The 24,435-nt window shown below is 32.2% G+C and overlaps 2 protein-coding genes across 2 annotated transcripts in view; both read right to left on the bottom strand.

Annotated features, from left to right (window-relative positions):
- Elp6 (Elongator complex protein 6) overlaps positions 1–11,446 on the bottom strand; it is a 32,383-nt gene extending 20,937 nt beyond the window's left edge. The window contains exons 1-3 of the mRNA XM_080162000.1: positions 11,403–11,446; positions 10,869–10,923; positions 1,220–1,278 (exon numbers count right to left, since the gene is read on the bottom strand). Of these exons, the coding sequence (XP_080018126.1) occupies positions 1,220–1,278; positions 10,869–10,923; positions 11,403–11,426 (138 nt within the window). The 5' untranslated portion in view covers positions 11,427–11,446. The remainder of the gene's footprint in view (positions 1–1,219; positions 1,279–10,868; positions 10,924–11,402) is intronic.
- LOC145319699 (uncharacterized) lies at positions 11,426–21,729 on the bottom strand. The gene is made up of 13 exons (XM_080161998.1): positions 21,590–21,729; positions 20,078–20,184; positions 19,555–19,651; positions 18,734–18,828; positions 17,721–17,816; positions 16,418–16,533; positions 15,826–15,868; positions 15,654–15,700; positions 15,035–15,168; positions 14,749–14,802; positions 14,016–14,176; positions 12,428–13,083; positions 11,426–11,929 (listed from the first exon to the last, which is right to left on the bottom strand). Exons 1-13 carry the CDS (start codon positions 21,668–21,670, stop codon positions 11,784–11,786), a joined length of 1,833 nt encoding a protein of 610 aa, XP_080018124.1. The 5' UTR covers positions 21,671–21,729; the 3' UTR covers positions 11,426–11,783.
- Positions 21,730–24,435: the final 2,706 nt, after the last annotated feature.

The raw sequence follows: 24,435 nt of genomic DNA, 5'->3' as shown, positions 1-24,435 counted from the left end.
ATGCAACCATCTCGTAATCAGTGAGCAAATGGCACTTAGAATTCGAGTTCTGAACTTTTGCATGAGTAATCCTTGGTAGGTCTATTTTTCCTAAATCGAACAAAAAGTTGGAAAAGTAACGGCTGGCGGCTCAGCCGTTTTTTTGCCTATTTTCAGGGTAAATCCATCATCAATTACGTAGTAATCAACTTTTTAAAACATATTTTTGGTTTAATTCATGTTAAATGATAGCAATAACCATTTTTAAAACTTCTAGTACCAACAGCTACCGTCTAGAACCGTTTGATAGCGTTTTGGAGTGGAAAAGAGTTTATGTGGAGATAGGTTTCGTGACTAATTTGCAATATTGATACCAAAAAAATGGCAAAACGGCTGAGCCGCCATCCGTTAGCCGTTACTTTACCAACTTTATGTTCGATTTAGGGAAAATAGACCTACCAAGGATTACTCATGCTTCAGATGGAAATTCGAATTCTAAGTGCCATTTGCTACAGGTGGAAAAAAACGGGGTTTTTTTTTAAAGAACAAAACAGTTTTGTTTTTTTTTGGTTTAAACCAGGTTTTTTGGTTTTTTTTTAAATAAAAACCAGGTTTTTGGGTTTTTTAAAAATAAAAACCAGGTTTTTTTTTGGTTTTTAAAAATAATATCCAAATTATAGGCCAGCCCCCCCCCCCCCTCTTTTTTCACCCCCTCCCCCTTTTTCTCATCCCCGAAACGGGGGGTGCCCAAATCTGCCCAAAAGGACCCGAACAAGGGCAGCCCAAAACCACCCGCCCAAAACCGCCCGCCCGATTTGACGACCCTGACTGACAGTTATTTACTGTATTATTTACGTTATGAAAAGATATAACTGGAAAGATAAGCCTTTGTATAAATATTTTTTTTTTTAAAAACCATTTAAACCATCCCACCTTTGTTTTTTTTAAGCTTGGTTTTTTTGGTTTAAACCCCTTGATTTAAACCACGTGGTTTTTTTATGCCAACTCTGATTTGCTCACTGATTACGAGATGGTTGCATTACCCCCCCCCCCTTTATTCCCCCTCCTAGTTTTTTCCAGCGAGGAAGAAAAAATAGGAAAAATATTTTCATGACTCTTTATTTTGTTCATATTATCCCCCCTCCCACATATGCTTTAAGTTTTTAAGTTTTTTACGTACAACATCACTTCACTTTACTAAAAATGACTGTCGAGATAAATTAAAATAGTTGAAAGGTACCTTCTTTTTATTTTTTAGACCATATCCAAGAAAATGATGGCTAAAAATTCCATTTCTACCTAAACATTGAGTAAGTAAATAAACAAGGATGACAACATCCATAAGTAGCGAAGCTCAAAAATTATGAATAAATATCGGCGAAAAATTAACTATAGTGCAGTGTCATCCAATATATTTGATGAAATAGGGAAATGGCGATAACTACAAAATCACGCAACCTTTAAATCATGAAAAATTATAAATCTAGAAATAGATCTAGCACCATAATTAATAGACAAATCTTAATGAAACTTGATGGAAATATGTAGAATATGAGTATATTCAATTCCTGATGATTTCAGTCGTCAATCCTATTCCTGAATAGGAACAGAGAAAACCACGAAAACTTAAAAATCTAGGAATCGATCTTCTAGCATCCCAATTAATAGATGAATTTTTAATAAAACTCGATGAAAATATGTAGAATGTAAAATTGATTAATCCCTGAAAATTTCAGCCCTCTATCTTAAAAAAGTATTGAGAAAATCACGAAAACTTGAAAATCTAGGAATCGATCTAGCACCCCAAACAAATGACAGATGGATAAACAAAGTATAGATTAGATGGGCATATGTCATAGAAATCTACACTAAAAATTTCAGCTGTCTATCTTTTATAGGAGCTAAGAAAATCACGTTTCCCCCAAAACGTTTCAGACATACGGACATTTCAAATTATAGAGTAGCTTCGCTACTAAAAAAGTTTAAAATACTGTCTTCCAAAGTTTTTTTTTAGCTTACGCAAGATTATTATTTTTAGTCTACCTCCAACAATTTATGATTTAATTAAAAACTCAAATGCAGACTGGCCAGCCAATTTTGAAAATAAAAAACGTATATAACGTACACAAAAAAATACGTTACGTACATAAAAAAAGTAAAAAAACGTACAAAAACATACATTCCTAAGAAAAATAATGAATATATTATCCTAACTACCTATTATCAATGCATTTAAGTCTACTAGCGGCTACCTGTAAAGGAGAACCATAGCGGACTTACAGATATCCTATTACTTTATTTAAAAGATCTAGCGTCTACGCTCCTAAAGGCCTCTAGGGGCACTTGAGGAGGGGAGAGTTGAATGCAATAACCCAATTTTTTTATTTTAGATTTAAAAAGAAAAAGTAAAAAACATGGATGACAACATACATAAGTAGCGAAGCTCAAAAGTTATATATAGACATCTGTAAAAAAATTAACTTAAAATCAGTGATCAATTAAAATTCTTTTTTGGGGGAGGAGGTAATTTTTTTCTAAAGTCGATTTCTCTTGGGAGGGTCAATAGTGATACTCTTCCCCAAAATAGTTATAAAACTTTCAAGAACCTATGAGAAGCTATCCTGTTAAGGAGAACCATATCGGTTCAGCGGTTAGCGAGATCCTTTGGTGCAAACAATCAGACATCCTGTTATTACGTACAAAGTATATCCTATTATAAGGACCAGCGACTACGCGGCCCTTAGAGGCCTCTAGAGGAACTTGATTAGGGGGGAGTTGAATTCAAAAACCCAATTTTTTATTTTTTATTTAAAAATAAAAAGTAATAAACAAGGATGACAACATCCATGAGTAGCGAAACTCAAAAGTTATGGATGGAAATCGGGGAAAATGAATAAACTATAGAGTAGTGTCATAAAAAATAAGCATTTAACTTATTTAAATTACAAAACCTTTTTAAAATATATATAAAAACGTGAAAATCTAGGAATAAATTCAGCCCCCCAACCAATAAGCAAATCTCAATGAAACTTAGTGAAAGTATTAAGAATGAAAACTTATACAATCCCTGAAAATTACAACCCTCTATCAAGAATATGAGTAGAGAAAATCACAAAAACCTATACATCTAGAAATCGATCTAGCACTGCAACAAATAGACAAACCTTAAAGAAACTTTTTGAAAATGTGTAGAATGTGATTTTATTTATTCACTGAAAATTTAAGCCGTCTATCTTGAACAGGAGTCGATAAAACCATGAAAACTTGAAAATCTAGGAATAGATCTCGAACCAAACCAAATGGCAAATCTCAATGAAAATATGTAGAATGTCAACTTATTTAATCAAAAACAGGAGCCGAGAAAATCACGTTTACCGATAGCGTAACGGACTGACAAAGTGATTATAGAGTAGCTTCGCTAATAAATTTCTGATTTCAGTTTTAAAAAGAAAGAAAAAATAGGGGAAAGGTGGTGATTTTTTTTCTAAGAGTGATTTATCTTGGGAGAGTGGTTGTACCCTCTCCCAGGACCTATGAGAAGCTACCCTGTAAAGGAGAACCATATCAGTTTAGCTGTTAGCGAGAACCTTCGGTACCAACAGACAGACAGATAGACATACATCCTGTTATTGCGTACTAAGTATATCCTGGTATATAAAGTAGTAAGTTTTTTGCCTGATGCTTAAGATTTTCATAACTACTGAACCGATTGATTACTTAATTTCAGGGAAACTTAACACAGTTACCGAGATGGTTTTAGGCTATTTTTCTACCATTTTGAATACAGGTTCTTGAAGTGATATGGAAGGAAAAAGAAAATAGCCTACAACCTCACCCAGATCATGTCGGTTCAGTAGTTAGCAAGATTCTTCGCTACAGAAGAAAAGGATTTATAGGATATACATATAATAGGATATAGGGTTATTTTGTCTAATGCTAAAGATCTCAGAAAATACTTGTCTTTAATACAGAGTAAAACAATGTCTGTCTGTCTAAAGCTTAAGATCTTGGTAACCACTGAAAAGATTAGGTTCTACTCTTCAGGGAATATATTTACTGGTCCTGTGGTGGTTTTAGGCTATTTTCTTGGAGTTTGGAGGGGACGAAGACTCTAGACGCTAGGGACGAAGCTGCTAATCCTAGTAGTAAGTAAAAAGCTTTAAGTGTCAACCCCCCCAAGAAAATAGCTTAAAACCATCACAGGACTAATAGGTATATTACCTGAAGAGTGAAGCCCAATAGGTTCAGTGGTTACTGAGATCTTAAGCTTCTGATAGACAGACGGACAAATAGACAGACAGACATCATTCTACTTTGTATTATAGATAATGTACTATTTTTGTAATGCTTTTTGTACAAATACAAATACTTATATTTGATTCTTATTCTTTATAAACTGAAGATACCAAGAAGAGACTTCTTAATCCTAAACTGAACACCTGATATCTCGAAATATTTACCTAAGAATATAAAAAAATTTTAAAAAAATAATGTAAAATCCATAAATTTTAACTATAAGTTATAATAACATATATGCATAAGATAAATTCACTAAGTGAAAAAGTCTTTTAACTTCCCAGCTATTTATTGAAATATATTTCGGTGGACATTGCACCCTCATCAGTCTAAATGACATAAATCATATTAATTTAATTTACATATTAAAAGATAGGTAAAAATAAAGAAATTTGTAGAACTATAAAGGCAGAAAATGTTGCTAAAAAAAGAAAAAAGAAGAAAATAATATGATCAACCTTGAGTTTAGTTGGATGTTAAAAGTAAACTGGAAGAGATTTTTTTTAGCAAGAGACAATATCAGCAGGGGGGGGGGGTGTTTAAAATATATTGATATACATAAATTTTAATATTTAACATTTTTATATGAAAAAAACTATTTTCTTTTTTTATTAAATTATCATTCAAAATTAAAGCTTACTTTTATAGATGAAGTATTTAGAATTAGGTTATGCTGCATAGATACTGTAGAATAAAATTAGTATTTAGAAGTCAAGCTTTTATACATTTTAGGTTATTTTGAAAAAACTTTTTTATATATGGGAGTAAGCTATCATTTACTATATCTATTATAGTACTCCAAAGATTTTTAAAGAAGTAAATGTTTATACATAATTATGATAATAAAAATTTTTTCTTATAAGTTTAGGTCTTGTAAAATAAAAAAATTTTCAATTGCTATTAGCTATCATTTACTATATCCATTATATTGACAAAAGATTTGTATTTAAGAGTTAAACTGTTTATATATTATTATTGATAATCAAAAAAAAACATTTAAAAAAAGTTATTGTGGAAAAGGTTCTTTAATATTGGAGTTAGTTATCATTTACTATATCTATTATATTTCCAAAAATATTTTTTTAAAAAAGAGATAACTCTAGGTATATACATAAATATGATAATAAAATTTAAGTAAAATTTTTTAGGTCTTGAAAAATAAAAAAAAAAATTTATTTTGCTATTAGCTATTATTTACTATATCCGTTATATTGACAAAAAACATTGAGCAAATTGTTGGAAAATTTCTTTTTAAAAAAATGAATTAGTTCATATTTTCATTTATTGTTTTATTATGTAAACTAAAAGAAGTTTTTTTAAAAAATGTTGCTGTACAAACAAAAAGTGTAAAAAATTAATTAGCTAATCATTTACTAATTCTATTATCTATTATTGAGGCCAATTGTTTTTGTGTTGAATAGATTGATACATCTTGCCTCCTTAATTTTTCTCTCTGTTTCTCCTTCATATTTCAGAACATGTAAAATTGTAACTTTCATGTTGTGATTTGGTTGTTGGAAATGTTGTCCTGTTGTCGTGTGTTTGTTATTTGCTATGTATCTTAAATGTTCGCCAATTCTGGTTCTTAGAGTGCGTCCAGTCTCGCCAATATATTGTTGTTTGCAATAAGAGCAGGTTATACAATACACAATATTTTTTGTAAGACAGGTGGCCTCGCAGTTTATTGATATCTTTATACTGTTGTCGTTTGAACTTGTGGTTGTAGATTTTGCATCGATGTATGGGCATATATTACATATATTCATATTACATGGTTTGAGTCCTGGCAGAATTCTGTGTTCCCTGTCAGGGAGTGTGGATTTCACAAGAATTTGACGTAGGCTGGAATTAGAAGGTTGTTTATATGCTACCATTGGTGGTTTGTCAAAAACTTTGTTCAATTGGTTGTCTGTTTCAATATTCATTCTCCACGAATCTTTTAATATTTTTGATATATGTGGCAGTGCAGGGTGGTAGGTAGTAGTAAAAATTGTTCTTGAGTTTTGTTTTTTGGTGACTTTTTTTAGGGTATCGGATCTTTTAAGTTTTAATGCTCTCATAATGCTGGAATTGATTAATTGTTTATCATAGTTTCTTAAAAGGAAAAAGTCTTTCAGCTCCTCCATTCTTTTCAGTAAAGTTGGTCTCTCTGAGCAAATTCTAACCAGTCTATAGCACAGGGAGTAAGGAATATTTTTTATAACATGGGGTGGATGGCAGGATGAAGGAAGAAGGTATTGGCAGCGGTCTGTTGGTTTTCTGTAAATGTCTGTTATTAGTTTGTCATTTTTTATTTCTATTTGTACATCCAAAAATGGGATTTTCCTTGTTGTATGACAAAAACAGTCGTGTGGCACATCTGTTGTTTCATAGCATGGAAAGGGAGAAGTATAATTGTATGTGAACTTTAAAGTAGGATGGATATTATTGATTTCATTCAGGAACTCTTCTAATGATTGTATGCCTCCTGTCCAAAGCATAAAATAGTCATCTAAAAATCTTTTTAGTGCTGATATAGGGTCAAAGTTACCTTGGATGTCTAATGCTAGTTGGTGAAGTTTGGGATCAATTAATTTTCCCATCGTAAGTGTGGCTGTGTTTGGTGCAGATATTGTACCCATTGCTACCCCTATTTCTTGTTTGAACACTCTATTGCCAAATTTAAAATAGTTGCAGTCAAATACTAATTCGAGTAATTGTAAAATATATGATGTAGGAACGGATTTGTCTTGTCTTGTTTCTAAATAATGATGAACTGATGGTATTGCATCTCGTTTGGAAATGTTGGTGTATAAAGAAACTACATCTATAGTAACAAGGATTTGATTGTCTTTAAGATTTCCAGATTGGTTTATGTTTTCACAAAGGTCCAGGAAATCTCTTGTGTCTTCAAGGTAGGAAGGTAATGTTTTGACAAGGTCTTTAGTGTGATGGTCGACATATTTTGAGATGTTTTCAGTAAGTGAACCAATATTATTGATGATTGGTCTTGCTGGCGGTAATTGTCCTTCATTGAATTGTTTGTGGATTTTATAGATTTGATAAAACTTTGCAAGTCCACATTCTTTAGGGTCCATTGAATTAAAATCAGAATTCGTTAGCCACCCTCTTATTTTGCCCTGTTTTAGTGTAGCTCTGATTTTTGCTTTAGTTTGGAATGCTTGTGTTGTTGAACTAAGAGTATAATAACGTAGAATGGGGCCAGATTGTTGGTGTTGTACAGAGTTTAGATGAGACATACAGTTTTCTATGTATTTTTCGTAGTCTATGATACATATGCCCGCTCCTTTGTCAGCAGGTTTTATGATGAGTTGTTTGTCTTGTTGTTTATGTTTTAGAGATTCTAAAGCTATCTGTTCTTCTTTTGAAATATTGCTTCGGTTTGGATTGAAATGGTTTCTATTCCATTTTGTTTTGTCACATATGTTAGATTCTATTGTGTTTAGAAAAGAAGTAAGATTTGGTGGGATTGGTTTTGGAGGGAGGTTTGTTTTCTCTTGCTTGAAAATCTTTGATACATAGATTGATGTATCATTTTTGAAATGTTCTTTCCATGCCATTTGTCTCTCTAGTTTTTTACAGTCAGCTTGTATTTGTGTTATTTTTGGTATTGGTGTTTTTATTGAGAAGTTTAAACCCCTATTTAAAAGTTTTTCAGTTGCAGTGTCTACTATGAAGTCAGAGAAGTTAAAGATTGCCGAGATTTGTGTTTGTTTTTGAATCTTTCTCTGTTTTTTTATGAATTGTCTTGTTCTAATGCCGGGCCTATTCTTTCTTCTATTACTCTTTGTATTAGTTTGTGGGGGAGTGTTTTCTGTATAAGCATCCGGTGTAGGGGGTATGTCTGGGGGCGACGGAGACAGAATTGGGGAAGGGGGGGTGGCGGGTCTTCTGAGAGGAGGTGATGGTGTCAGAGTTGGGGAATGAGGGGTGAAGGGTTGATGTGGGGTGTCTCCTGAATAATCGTTTTCTATACAAGGTGTGTTATTTTGCTTTTTACATAGAAAATTAAATTTTTTAACTTTGGCTTCTTTTAGGTTTCTTGCTAATGTAATTTCATAATTTAGGAGAGAGGAGACAGCAGTTTGTTTGTTTTCTTCACTAAGATGTTGTAATAAAAGTAATTGGGTTTCTTTTGTTTTTTGTTTTGAAATATTTATTTGCTTTTGTAAGTCATCTATAGCAATTTGTATGAAAAATTTTGATGTTTTCACAGATTGGTCATACCATTTCAGTTTGTTTGTGTTAGAAATATTTGGGTTGGGTTTGTTTTGGATTCGGAATGTTGGTGGAATTATGGTTTGTTTGTGTTTGATACATTTTTTTAGGAAGTTGACAGTTGCAGTTTGGTTGTGGAAAAGTTTGATACTGTTTTTTGCTTTAAAAAACATTTTGTTTGTTATGTGGTTTGATAGGATATGATTTAGATTTGTCATTTGTTTTATGTTTGTGAAGGAGTAACTAACCAAATGATTTTTAACTCATTACTTTATCACTGAAATAACAAATATATATGTGGGAATGTTTTTCCAATAGGCAAGGAAAAATCACAGTGATAAAACTTCACAATTATAACTAGGAAGGAGGCTACACTTTATAACATCATGATTATAAAACCTCGACTTGGTATAAGTATATGATAAATTCACTAAGTGAAAAAGTCTTTTAACTTCCCAGCTATTTATTGAAATATATTTCGGTGGACATTGCACCCTCATCAGTCTAAATGACATAAATCATATTAATTTAATTTACATATTAAAAGATAGGTAAAAATAAAGAAATTTGTAGAACTATAAAGGCAGAAAATGTTGCTAAAAAAAGAAAAAAGAAGAAAATAATATGATCAACCTTGAGTTTAGTTGGATGTTAAAAGTAAACTGGAAGAGATTTTTTTTTAGCAAGAGACAATATCAGCAGGGGGGGGGGGGTGTTTAAAATATATTGATATACATAAATTTTAATATTTAACATTTTTATATGAAAAAAACTATTTTCTTTTTTTATTAAATTATCATTCAAAATTAAAGCTTACTTTTATAGATGAAGTATTTAGAATTAGGTTATGCTGCATAGATACTGTAGAATAAAATTAGTATTTAGAAGTCAAGCTTTTATACATTTTAGGTTATTTTGAAAAAACTTTTTTATATATGGGAGTAAGCTATCATTTACTATATCTATTATAGTACTCCAAAGATTTTTAAAGAAGTAAATGTTTATACATAATTATGATAATAAAAATTTTTTCTTATAAGTTTAGGTCTTGTAAAATAAAAAAATTTTCAATTGCTATTAGCTATCATTTACTATATCCATTATATTGACAAAAGATTTGTATTTAAGAGTTAAACTGTTTATATATTATTATTGATAATCAAAAAAAAACATTTAAAAAAAGTTATTGTGGAAAAGGTTCTTTAATATTGGAGTTAGTTATCATTTACTATATCTATTATATTTCCAAAAATATTTTTTTAAAAAAGAGATAACTCTAGGTATATACATAAATATGATAATAAAATTTAAGTAAAATTTTTTAGGTCTTGAAAAATAAAAAAAAAAATTTATTTTGCTATTAGCTATTATTTACTATATCCGTTATATTGACAAAAAACATTGAGCAAATTGTTGGAAAATTTCTTTTTAAAAAAATGAATTAGTTCATATTTTCATTTATTGTTTTATTATGTAAACTAAAAGAAGTTTTTTTTAAAAATGTTGCTGTACAAACAAAAAGTGTAAAAAATTAATTAGCTAATCATTTACTAATTCTATTATCTATTATTGAGGCCAATTGTTTTTGTGTTGAATAGATTGATACATCTTGCCTCCTTAATTTTTCTCTCTGTTTCTCCTTCATATTTCAGAACATGTAAAATTGTAACTTTCATGTTGTGATTTGGTTGTTGGAAATGTTGTCCTGTTGTCGTGTGTTTGTTATTTGCTATGTATCTTAAATGTTCGCCAATTCTGGTTCTTAGAGTGCGTCCAGTCTCGCCAATATATTGTTGTTTGCAATAATTTACCTACATATTTTTGTTCTATGAAATTTAAGATATCATTGAATTTATTTAATATAATACACCTGTTGTTGTTTTTGTAAAAATTTTCGTACAAAACATACAAATTAATTTTCTACTAATATTTGATTATTATCCTTAAAAAAAACGTAAAACGTGCAAAAAGACAAAATACAAAATACGTTACGTACACATCTCAATATAACGTCCAGAACGTACTCAAATTCGATACGTTACGTACAAAACGTACACTCTGGCCAGTCTGCAAATGAGTTACAACCATACGCAGTTTGTCTCAATTAAGTCCTTAGGTAGTCTCGCGTAATATCTCCCCCATAAGATTTCTACATCGTTATAGCATACCGATTACTGCTACCCACCATTTTACGTGTAGTTAGGAAACACTTTAAATACTTTTTTGGTTTTTGTCACCCTTATTTTATACAATTTGTTTTGCTACAAAAGTCATAAAAATAAACAATCCGCAATTCGAAATGCGGATTCGGATTCCGGGTCCAAAAATTTGGCCAAATTGGGCGGATTGCGAGCCCTAAAATACTTAACAGTTACCTGCAGTGTTATCTGTTATCAGTATAAACCGTTGATTGGATCTAATTTCACCTATTTTCAGATTCATTAATATTCAATATTATATTTATCATATTCTAATTAAGTAGCTGGATGTGTGTCGGTATGTCTGTGATGAATAAGGTCTCGGAATGCAACATAAAATAATATTAATCTTTAAACAATTTTTAGGAAAACCTAAGTAGTGATGCCAGGGGGGTTATATCTATTTAGTGAAATGGGTAATTTTGGCGGTGGCTGAAACCAGCGGCCCCGCCGCTGTTTTTATTTTAAAGATTTCGGTAACTGGAGTAATACTTAACTTGATTAAAAAGATTTTACGACATAATCTCTAAAACTAAGAGAGTAGCCCACAAAAGAAAGTTGCTCATTTATCATGTTTATTGTTATCCCAAATCCCACCCCCCCCCCCCCCCCCTTCATTTAACCAATAATACACACTATTGCTGCGCTACTTAAAATAAAAAAATGTCCTTAATATTTTATGTAAAGATAAAGGATTGAAGATTTTCCTATGATGTCATTGGCAGCTGGTAACATTTTATATTTTTTTTCTGAAAAAAACTAACATGAATTTTCAGGTACCTATCTAATCTTTTAAAAGTATCACATATCTAAAATTTTACAGCGAAGCTTCTCTATTTTTCGTGCTAGTCCGTCCTTCTGAAAATTTAAATCAAATAAAATTTTCCATGAGGATTCTTGTATTGATGATTTACATTTTCTTTAATCTCAGGGTTAAGTTAAACAACGATAATGATAAAAACTGAATATGTCTTTATATTTCTGTTTGCTAGACTGTGTGATTTATCTAGCTTTGCTCCTATGGATGTTGTCATCCTTGTAAAACAGTCACAATCTGAGTAAATGCAACGTAGAAGTTATGCTACAGCTATCTCACTCTCCAAATACAGGCCTGTAGGCCCAATACTTTCTGATTATTTGTAGAGAGATTAAAAGCTCCTCAATTTTATCTTGAAAAAGCATAAAATATCTCAATGTTGCAGGAATTGGAAGCTGAACAACGTTGTCAGAATTAATACCTAAATAAACATATGTGGAGGATAATTATTGAGGATATCATATTCATAATATTAATTATATTGTTTTACAAAAAGCCAAAAATTATGTATAAAAAGGACATACTGACTTTCTGGTGATTGTAGATTTGCTACGCTTTATAAAGTGGACCTAACTGTTTCAGCAATAATCATGCCATGTTTGAAATCGAAAGGACAATCTGTAATACAAAGTAGAACGATGTCTGTCTGTTGTCCGTCTGTCTGTCTGTCCGTCCGTCCGTCCGTCCGTCCCTGAAGATCTCGGTAACCACTGAACCGATCGGATTCTACTCTTCAGGGAATATACCTACTGGTCCTGTGGTGGTTTTAGGCTATTTTCTTAGGGGGTGGAACACCCCCAACCCCTCTCAATAACAAAAAATTCCCTCCTCCCCCATTTTTTGTTGTTGTAACATTAACATAACCAAATCAGCGCTATCCAATACGCATGTAGAAGAACTTTATTTATAAAACCTGTACCTCCGGGCATCATCAAATGTAGTTTGCTTCGGGCTAATGATTGTAATGACTTCATGCCCCATGACATACTTTGCCACATTTCTAAATAATTGGCACAATCCTTCCCATGCATATTATAGTGCACTAAAATAGGTGCTAGGTTAAAATGCTTCTTATGAAGATTAAAAAATCCAAATAGTTTCACGAGAAAGAGGTGTTTCATCGCCAGGGCTTTATTGTCAAACACATTTTTTGTCCCCCACTGAACTCTTGGAACATTTTTGATAACACGACTCAATTTGTTCTCATCTGATAAATCCGAAGCATTAATAAAACCTTCTCTGAAGAGCAGGTAAATGTCAGCTGGGTGGCCTAGCGTCAATATTTGAACAAGATCTTTTCCAAAATTTTGTCTCTTATTCGCAGCAATGATTCTAATCATTTCTGATCTTTCTTGTAATTTTTGTTGTGAATAATGCAACAAGAACAAATTATCATCATTGTCTGCTTTGAATATAGCAAATGCTAGTGCGGGAGGAAGACTGTTTCTTTTGTAGTCAAACAAACAGCTGACTAAACATTGAACCAATGTTTTGATAAGGCTTGGTGGTATTGTTTCTCGTTTGATTTGATTTATCAACAGGAATGCGAGTGGATTCAGAAGGGTGTATTTGCTCCTAAAATTGATTAAGATTATTAACAATTATTTACAAGTACATGAGTAACGCAGCAATTAAAATCTCGAGGGAGGAGGTGGTTGTGCCATTTTTAGTAACCAGACCCAGGGGTGTATATTATGCAAATTTGACCCTGTTGAGGGGGGGGGGTGGGGGTAAAAAAAATAAAAAATATGTGGTTGGGGGGGAAAAAATGTTAAAATTAAGAGAACTGAACGCATTTTTTCCATTTTTCTCCCCTCTTTGGTAAAAAAAACTATGCATCTTTTATCTTCAAATATGTAAATAACATTCAAAAAGATGCATATTTTGTTTTATAAGTTGAACTCTAACTCTTAAAAAAAGTATTTTTTAAAATTTTTATCAAAAATCCAATTTTTTTTAAAAATAGGAAAACTACATCCCAAAAAGAAACTTTTTTTTGTGAAATAATCCATCCTTTCACTTTAAAGACAAAGCCTATAATCACTCACTGTCTACGCAAAAGTGTCAGAACCGCTGCCTCCCTTAATTCTAATGAAGTCAGTGATAAAAATGTTTCCTAGATATAGAATAACTGCGCTTAACTTCAAAAATTTTCTTTGTCATGATTTTTTTTCTGGTCCGGAGTTACCTTTAGTTACATAGTATAAAGTACAGTCAGGCTTGTATATTCTGCAAATTTGACCCGGCTGAGGGGGTGGGGGGATGTAAAAATTAAGAGGACTTAGAGCATTTTTTCTGTTTTTCTCCCCTCTTTGGTGAAAAAATCTAAAAATATGTTGGAAGGGGGCAGAATATGAATAAAATAAAGAGTTCTGAAAATATTTTTCCATTTTATCCCCTTCCTTGCTGGAAAAAACTAGGAGGGAAAAAAAAAAATTGCAGCACGGGGAAAAAATTAATCTTGTGCAGAATATACACCCCTGGGTACAGTCTTAACAAAATATTACCACAATGAATAATTTTCAGGTACTTCGTCTTGGAATGGCTGTTTAGTGATATCAATATGAAATGCCAGAGGCTGTAGATATTTGGCAAGGGTGAGCACGCACTCCCAATTTTCATAAATCATGGCCAGATGAAATATTGAATATTTCTTTGCGTCAACAATCTGTAAGAAAGAAGACTTAATGGGTGACTGGTTGAGATGAATGCCTACCTACATTTATGGAGGGGGGGGAGAGGTAGATGGTTCAAGTCTACCTATATAAACAAAAGATAATATTATAAATTGAAAGAAAATTCCATGGAGTTGCCCTTAAAATGGTTAATCGAGCAAAGAATCCCCACAATCTTATATCTAAATAAATAAAAAAAAGAAGGGGGCTATTTTTGGGTATTTTACTTTAGGTTAGGTAAGGTTAAATCATATAATATAGCCCCCACAGGTGGTTTGACATAAAGAAAAAAATCATTCCCCCCATCACTTTAAATTAGAAAGGGATTTCTGAGCTTGCTAGGCTCAATGGAGATCACAAATTCTATTTATTAAGTGGATTAAAGTATGACACATGACATCCTACTATTGTATTTAAACACTTTAAATGAGAACGCTTAAAGAAGACTGTAATAAAAACAATTTAACTCTTTCAAGTTAGACGTGTGTAGCTGTTAAGATATCAATTTTGTATTATTTTTGTCCAAAGTTTTTTAAACATTTATCTAAACCTAAAATTAGAATACCTCTTGAGAGCGAGTTCTTTTGAGAAGTAATTCTAGTAATTCAGCTCCATGTTCCTAAAAAAGTTCAATTTGTAGAATAAAAGAAAACTGTAAGATATCATTAAAGGCTATAAAAAGAAAACAATACATTGCTCATATTCTTTTGCTAGAAAGACACGGGTGACCTTAATTCTTTTTCATCTAAAAAATGCCTAACATCACTGATGAAAGGTGCCTAACTTTAAAAAAAATGAAATTAACAATTTATTCTTTCTTGATTGGCGGATTTGAAATTAATAAAATTAACCTTTGATCTCACAGAAAAATGAACAGCCATTGCTCCATCAATAGTTTTCTTGTTTAAATCAATGGCGAGCTCAGGATTTTTATCTGATACTTTCAAGAGGTGTTTCACAATATGGGAATGACCTTCTTGGCAAGCTGAATAAATAGAGGTACCTATACTAATGTACTTAAATGATAAAATAACACATAAGAGTTCTCCATCAAAAAGCACCTCAAACACAAATCGATACTACTTTTATTTTTTAAACTGGTTGAAAATATGGTGGGAGAAAGAGGGACCTAACCCCTTCGAAATTTATGATGCCTGACCCTGCGGAGCTACAAGGTACCCAATATAACCTAACCTAAGAGGAATTAAGATAATAACACGACAAACTAACCCCTCCCCCCCCCCCTTAAAACTTTAAAGGAAACCGCCATATAAGATCCTAAAGTGAGAGACGAAAAGAGAGTAAAATCTAATAAATGGCATACTACATTAAACGATATAAAAAGATAGAGGGAATATTAAATTAAAGCAATATTTTAGAAAGGAATTAAATTGCTTCATTATCATTGCAGATATGCATAATATGAAAGCTAAGCTTTACAGAACATGCCCTATGTAAAGATATTCTTACCCAACATTACTGCATTAGCACCATCTTCTGCTTCCATATTAAGCAACCTGACAAATATTAAAAAGTTAAAAATCTATGAAAATCTAAATTTGACACTGCTGTCAAAAACAGCAAAGCAAAAAGTCCAATAATTGTGAAAAAAAACAGTCAAGGAAAGTTTAATGATCCATACCTTATACAGTTATCCAGTAAGATCTTACAAACTTCCAGAAAACCTGAAAAAATCAAAATATTGAAACTAAAAAAATTTTTTTACCGATTATTTGAAAATTTTATCTAAAGTGTTTGGGAATTTGTTTTAGTAATACAACATGGAACTATCAAACAATTTTAATTTAGATTGAAAATAGTATACTATTATACAGAAAGTACTCCGTGAAAGACTAAAGTTCATGTCGCGAACGTGCAATAAATTATAAATTAGCCGAGAAACTCAGGGATATTTGACTGTAAAATAAAAATTACCTACCTACTTTAGTACTTATTGCATGGTTTCGAACTTTAAGAGGCCAGACTTTTGAGGTGAAATTTTAAATTAACATGAGGGATAATTTTTGACTGTTTCAAGATCAATTGAAACCAAATGGAAATTTTCTCTTGTCTGTTTATGAAATAAGTTATTTTATATTCATTTATGTTTTATTATTTTTGTGTTTTAATCTATCTTCTATCTTTTATAATATGATTTTATTTACTTTTTCAGAAATAAAATTGAAATCTAGCTTGGTGATAATAAGCAAAAAATACTAAAATTTTAACAATACCTTTTTGTGCGGCAATCAATAGAGAGGTCAATTCATTTTCGTCCCCAATATCTAATTCAGCTCCCTGGGCAATAAGCAACTGTAAGATCTCCATCACAATTTCTTCATCTTGTAAACTAGAAACATATCCTATATTATATTTTATATAAAAGTACCTAGTGATCCTTATATGTCTAGCCAAAGATCTCGCTAACTACCAAACTGATTTAGTTCTTCCTTTTAGTGAATCTTCACATATGATATGCCCTGGGATGGTTTTAGATTATTTTCTGTAGCCTTACTCCCTTAAAGACAGAGTCCCTAGATGCCAATGATGGTTTCCCCCACCTCTTTAAATAAAAGGTCCCTAAGTCCTAGGGCAATACTAATAGTTTTTAATAAAATAGAACGAGAACATTGACATAAAATCAGTTGAAACAAAAAGCTACCCAGCATGCGTTAGAAGGAGAGTCTAATAAGCAATGTCGTTTTAAGCAGCTTTGCTTCTAAAAATTGTTTTTTTTTAATCATAGGTGTATTTTCCCATATAATTCCTACATTTATACAAAATTAAATCTCATGAGCAGCTAATTAGACAAACAGAGATAATTCAAAATATATTATCTATTGGAAGCAGGGGAAGCAGTGTTCTGGAGTCGGAGCCGGGAGCAGCAACATTTTTGGTGGAGCCGGATCCGGAGCCGTATTTTTCGTTAAAAACGGCTCCGGCTCCGGACTAGCTAAAAATGATTTTTTAAAGTAATATTATAATTTGGCAACGGTCTATTTCCATATAATAAACTGAAAAACTATTGTTACTTAACAAATAGACACACATCCTTCTACTTTTATATAGCTTTAATCAAATTAAAGCAAAATATTTTATATTATTTATTTTATTTTATCAAATTCAATAATGAAAAAAAATTGATATATTAATTTTAAGGTAGGAGCCGGAGCCGGAGCTGGAGCCGTATTTCCAAATACGGCTCCGCGGAGCCGGAGCCGCATCAAAATTATACGGCTCCGGCACCCTGAGGGGAAGCTTCACAAAAATTTGTCAGCAGCTTTAATGAGTTAGTAGTAGATGTTAAAAAGTTTAGTAAATTTGAAAATAAATATGATATGCTTATTTGATAAAGCAGCTTAATAAATGAAATTTCTAGTGTGATTTTTATAAATAATGGATATTCATTTAGTATGGACTGGACATGACACACCAACAAGAAATTTTCGACCTTTATCCTAAATAGAACTCAAGAAAATACTTAAGGGACATGACAGTCATAGAATTAAAGAGTAGTTTCGTTACTAAAACACTAACCTAGCCTCATTTAACAGCGTGTGTAGGGGGGTTGTCGACCAAACAGATTTTTTGTTCACATTTGCTCGATTTTTCAACAGTATATCGACAAGATGTCTAAAAGTGAGTTTTGTGTTAAAATGTGTTTTTTTTAATGCAACCATTTCGTAATCAATGTATAAATGGCACTTATAATTCGAATTTCGATCTGAAATTTTGCATGAGTAATCCTTGGTAGGTCTATTTTCCCTAAATCCGAACAAAAATTGAAAAAGTAACGGCTGACGGCTCAGCCGTTTAGCCGTTTTTTTTTTGCTATTATTAGGACAAATCTGTCATAAATTACGTAGGAATCAACTTTTTGAAACATATTTTTGCTTTAAATCATGTTAAATGATACAAAAAAAATATTTTTTTTATATTTCTAGTACCAGCAACTACCATTTAGAACCGTTTGAAAACGTTTTTTAAAGATTATTATGTGGAGATAGGTTCCGTGATGGATTTGCCTTGAAAATAGCCAAAAAAATGGCTAAACGGCTGAGCCGCCAGCCATTAGCCGTTACTTTTCCAACTTTTTGTTCGATTTAGGGAAAATAGACGTAACAAGGAATACTCATACAAAATTTCAGATCGAAATTCGAATTCTAAGTGCTATTTACATATTGATTACGAGATGGTTGCATTAAAAAAAAACCTTAGTGATCATTATTATCTAATAATTAACTTTTAAAATAAAACTGTCTCTTCACAATTAAACATATTGTTTGCTATTCTTTTTAAAGAAAAAAGTACAAAAAGTACAATCAGATAAAAAGTACAAAATATAATGTAGTCTCCTACATAATAACATAAACATATGTCCTTTTATATAACTAACTTAGTCAAAGTGTGATAAAATAACTTTTTAAAGACATCTTTATAAGGGTAATTAGGCAAGGTTATTTTTCTTGAAATTGAGGAATAAGTAAAAACTTTAGTGCTATATTTTTCTGTGATAACAAGTAAAATAATAAAACCTAATTATTGTCTACCTATCCCTTCTAATGGTAGCTTGATGTAGGGGTGATAAACCCATATCTTCACAAATATTTACATCAGCACCGTGTTCAACTAAAATCTTGGCAACCTAGAGTAAAAACAGTTGTAAATGAAATCCTAAAATGAACATTTTATTAAAGGATAAATTATTTTTATTGTTTTTATAATGATGAAAAACAACTTTAAAAAAGATAGATTATTGTTCCATATCCAAAAAAGTGCATTAATATTTGGGGCTGATTGAAATGTAAGGCGCAATGCGAATTGAATTTAAATCATAATATACTGCAAATATAGCGTTTAAGTTGACTAAATCAAGTAGAAAAGCTTTCGGTGTTCTCCCCAACCCGACAACGAACAACTATTTTAGGTTAGGTTAGGTTATAGGCTTTCAAAGAGGATATTACCAAGCTTTCTTTTTTATTTACCTTACCTCATAAGGGCGGATTCTCCTTCGATTTTTAACTGATCATCTGGTGAATCCAGAGCATCATCCGCGAGCGATACTCTAACACCCAAGGATATTAGTTTTAGTAACATCCAAGAGACAACTAACCCTTTGATTGTAAGATCTTTGTCTAAGAAGTCCTAACTGTGCATGGTAGTGAGTTGCGCCTGTTTTGGGCCAAGGCTATCCCCCTACTCTAACTATTAATGTCCCACACCTGACACAGTAGCAGTTGAAACAATTTTTAACGTCTTTAATGATGGCGCGGTGTCGGGCCGAGATTTGAACCCATCACCTTCCAGACGACGACCGGATGCGCTACGTGTTGATTGAGCCCCGGTCGAGGGTTTCCTTTTTTTTGTATACCTGAAATGAACTATCTTGTGATGCTGCAATATTGAGAGGTGTAAATCCAGCCCAGGATAAAGCATTTATGTCCACACAATCTTGCTCCAAGAGAACTCTGAAAAAGAAAAAATATCTACTATCAATTTTGTTTTCGTAAGTGTATACCTAGGTAGTATATATAGATAAATAAAGAGTGTTTAATGGTTGAAAGGTTAAGCACCCAATAGTAGGCGATTCGAGGGGGGGGGGGGGGGGGGACAATTTACCCACCTCAATAGCTATCAAGGGCTGGCTGGGGGTAATTACTAATTAACCTCTCAAGAAAATTTTCCCCAGGGTAAATTTGAAGTGGATAAAAACAATCTAACCGCGCCATTTCAGCCCACTAAAATTGGAATTACCCCCCTATCGAGATGTTGTAACCATCTAAAACAAAGCTTGGACGAGCTTGAGCTGATCCCATTCTTTACATCCTATTATTTTCTTTATCTATACATGAGGTCTCTATATTTAACACATCAACAATACAAATTATACTAACCGTAAACAATCAAGAGCTTTGGCCTGACACGCCTCGTGTATTGGCTCCCATCCTCGGTTATCTTTGTGTCGCAATCCATCTCGCCCACAGCCTTCGCTTATTTTAGCCTGTAAAATAATATATTGAGACGGTTAAATGTAACATGGCAGAGAGGAAGCGCGGGATTTTTGAACAGAGGTGGATTCTTAAAAAAAAAACTTTTTGGCTCACTACCTCACTAAAATTAGTGAGGCTCGCTAAATTTTTTTTTTGAAAAATCCTCCAAAATCGCATAAAAAATCTACAAAAATTAAATAAAATCTTATGTTAATACCTAACCCTTTAATGATTTTATTTCATTTTTGTAATTTTTTATGTGATTTTGGAGAATTTTTCACAAACATTTTTGGCGAGCCTCAATGTTTTAGTGAGGCAGTGAGCCAAAATTTTTTTAAGAATCTACCTCAGATCTCGTCTTCCATGTATAATATATAGCAGATATATATCACTCCTAAAATTCTCAATTTCTTACACAGCTTCCTATTACAGGGATTACGAAACCCGATAGATAGTATTCATATCATTCATGGAACGACAAAAATACAACTTATATTTTTCCCTCTCCAAAAAGTCAAAGTTAAAAAAAGTTAACTTTTTTGTTATCGATTTTGAGCTTTCTGAAATCAGAAATCTTCCAATGACCTTATCCCTTTTTTTATAACAAAAGGAAAAAATATTTAAGGCTTTAAAAATAGTATAAAATCATAAAACATAATTGTGTGTAAAAGTGTAAGTAGTCAGAATTAAAATTGTAGCAAAGATTTATTAAAGATATTTTTTAAAAAGTTCATGTTCAAACAGGGTTGTCATATTGAGCATTTTTTTTTATAACAGGCCGCCCAATTGCCCAAAAGGGTTTAAGGCGGGGTTTGGGCGCCCAAAAGTAATTTTAAGCACCCTTATTGGGCAAATGTCGGAAAAAGCATATAAAAAGGATATGAAATAGCCTAAAACCATACCGAGACTTGTTATTAAAAATAAAATAGCCTAAAACCATCTCAGGACCTATAAAAGCTCCACTGGAAAGGAGAACCATATCGGTTCAGCGGTTAGCGAAATCCTTCTCTAGATACAAAAAAGCTTACTATTTTATATAATACTAGCGGGGGGGGGGGGGGGAGAATTTTTTCTAGGGGTGATTTCTCTTGGGAGGGTGGTGGTACCCTCCCCCAAAATAGTTATAAACCTTTCCGGGACCTTTGAGAAGCTACCCTGTTAAGGAAAACCCGATCGATTCAGCGGTAAGCGAGATCCTTTGGTACAAACACACAGACAAACAGACATCCTGTTAATTTAGTATAAGGATAATATCACCCAAAAAATAGGCTTCCACCCTCTTTTTTACCCCCTCCCCTTTTTTCACCCTCCAAAACGGGGGGTGCCCAAATCTGCCCAAAATGACCCGATAAAGGGCAGCCCAAAACTGCCCGCCCAAAAGCACCCGCCCGATATGACAAACCTGTGTTCAAATACCTTAAGCAATTCAACGTCGTTATTCCTGCAGGCCACTGCAACGGAATTAACGGTTTCAGGTCTAGCAGCATCAAAAAACATTTATCCGGTCCTTCTAGATATTTGTGTTTGAAAGTAGGGGCATTTGTTATATTTTTTCTGAAATTATGTAGAATAACACTTAGATTATTTATTCAATAGAAAATTATTAAGCACTAATAAAAAAACATGCTCACAAAAAGTTGTTAGAACTTATCAAAGTACAATGAAATCTATCAAATCTTAAGAAAATTTGAAATGTACTTTAGTTCAATTGATAATAATAGAGATTGCGTAACATCAATTGCATGTGCAACAAAGATGTAAAACAAGGTCCATCATTTACAAAAAGATGTACAAAAATCTTGTGAAATCTTCATTATAACATGCATGCATTTTAATCAAGACGACAACAAAACACATAATAGCACATGCATTTGCTATGAAGTAAATTTACAAGGACACAATTAACCGGCCATAATTAAGTAGCGAAGCCAAAATTCATTTAGTTGTGCAAACAACTTTGAAGATGCTAAATTGACATGAGAAAAGAGGAAAAGGGAGAGAAAAGGCCAGGTAAATAGAAAATAAAAGTTATAACCTTTATATTTTCTATAGACCGACGCTGTCTATACAAATTATGGGGATGCTCTTTAGGTTGAACTTCACCCAAATTGAAATAATCAACAGTAAATCTGAAATAGCAGCCGAGATGATAGTCAACATTTCTTCCACAGCGGTACGTATGGACGGACGGACAAAGTAGCATATATATAGAAGATTCGCTACTAAAAACATAAATGTTTTCTACAAAATCTTACGAGGCGCAATTTAGTTACTTAATGTAAAAAATATGATTTCCTACAAATATTCGAATAAAACTATATAAAGCACAAAACTAGTATTTTTTTTTGTAGATTTTCTTAGTAAATGTTTCACTAGATGTCATGTAATCACAATTTGTCTTAATTTTTTTTATTTATAAATATTTAACAATTGCTTGCCGCAAATGTTTTTGGTCAGTTCAGATAGACCGCATAAAAATATGAAAGATTATATTTTCTTTACAAAAATTTGTTGTAACACGAAAAGTTACACATTTATAAAGTAAATATCTTTTTGATATAATATAATATAATCATATTCATATAAAGTTTGTCTCCAATAATTTCGATAACCTCGAAAGAAATATTATAAGAAACAATGCTTGTCGTAAAATAATTATACACGCGGCACATCTGTCTCACCGCGCTAATTTCAAGTTTAAATCCCGCGTTAATTTTCTTTATACAATATGTCGTCTTACGCATTTTGAAAGGCTACTACAAATTTTGGAGTAAGGAATATAGGACAATGATGATATATTATATTGAAGTAACAGATATCCGTCAGTCTGTGTATATTTTTTAGAATAAGAAAAAAATTAAGAAGATACCTGAAAAACCCTTTAGAACTATTATCCATAAAATTTTTGAAAATCTGAATAAAAAAAACATGGGCAAATATGTGAAAAATATAAATGCAGCAAAAAAAACGCTATAAAGCAGTCTGGCCGCTATTTGTTTTAGAGTTAATTATAGCACACAATGATGATAAAAAGTTTTAGCCGTTTATTTTAAATTTATATAATAGGAGCAAAAAAAATCACAATTTCCCCATTCCATAAGTATTGAAAGTACAGAGGGACTGATATTTCTACAGATTTTAGTTTAGAATCCCTGTTAATAAAACAAGGATGACAACATCCATAAGTAGCGAAGCTCAAAAATTCTAAAAAGTGTATCAGGAATTAATTACTATAAAGCAGTGTCATACAATAAACATTAATCTTGGTAAATTAGGAAAATCATCAAACCTTTAAAATCACGCAACCTTATCATCATTAAAACTTGAAAATCTAGGAATCTAGCACCGCAATTGATAGACAAATCTTAATGAAACTTGATGGAAATATGTAGAACATGAGCATATTCAATCCCTGATAATTTCAGCAGTCAGTCAATCCTGAATAGGAATCGAGAAAACCATGAAAACCTAAAATTCTAGGAATCGATCTAGCACCCCAATTAATAAAAAAAATGTTAATCAAACTTGGGGAAAATAAGTAGAATATTAAATTAATTATTCCCTTAAAATTTCAGCCATGTATCTTGAAAGCGAGTTGAGAAAATCACGAAAACTTGAAAATCTAAAATCTAGGAATCGATCTAGCACCCCAAATAACAAACAGATGGACAAAACAATGTATAGATTAGATAGGCATATGTCATGAGAATATTCACGAAAAATTTTAGCTGTCTATCTTGAATAGGAGCCGAGAAAATCACGTTTCCCCGTTACGGACTGACTGACTGACAGACAGACAAATTGTATTATAGAGTAGCATTGCTACTAACAGACAAAGTGAATTATAGAGTAGCTTCGCTACTAAAAAGGAGGCGAAGCTCTAGATGCAATGTCATTTATAGTTATATACTATACCCCCTTACCACAAGTGCTCTTCGAGGCTTCTTGGAGCATAACCTCTATTAATATCAAACTTACAAACATTTAATGCTATGTAACTACAAGCAGCTACGCCCCCAAAAAGCCTCTAGGGGCACTTGATGTTGGGGCGGCGATTTCTGTTTAGAGGATGGTGGTAATCTTCCCCAAAATAGTTATAAACCTTCCCGGGACCTATGAGAATCTAACCTGTAAACGAGAACCATATCGGTTCAGCGGTTAGCGAGATCCTTTAGTATAAACAGATAGACATCGTGTTACTTTATTAAAGAAAAGCAATTTTAATTTGAATACTTTTTTCCACAATCAAACACACTTAAATA

Source organism: Acartia tonsa, chromosome 5 (genome assembly GCF_053477335.1).
Source record: "Acartia tonsa isolate MP-2025a chromosome 5, ASM5347733v1, whole genome shotgun sequence".
In the NCBI taxonomy this organism is placed as follows: domain Eukaryota; kingdom Metazoa; phylum Arthropoda; class Copepoda; order Calanoida; family Acartiidae; genus Acartia; species Acartia tonsa.
This window is presented reverse-complemented; position numbering and strand designations above follow the sequence as displayed.

What these genes read in the sequence shown, in the direction of transcription:
- LOC145319699 (XM_080161998.1), bottom strand. Translation starts at nt 21,670, where the DNA reads ATGTTTTTTGATGCTGCTAGACCTGAAACCGTTAATTCCGTTGCAGTG. An exon ending in ATTGATTGCCGCACAAAAAG is followed by an intron (nt 15,869 to 16,417) that starts GTATTGTTAAAA and finishes TGATTTTTTCAG; the next exon opens with GTTTTCTGGAAGTTTGTAAG. An exon ending in ACATTTGATGATGCCCGGAG is followed by an intron (nt 11,930 to 12,427) that starts GTACAGGTTTTA and finishes ATGTTTATTTAG; the next exon opens with GTATTAATTCTGACAACGTT.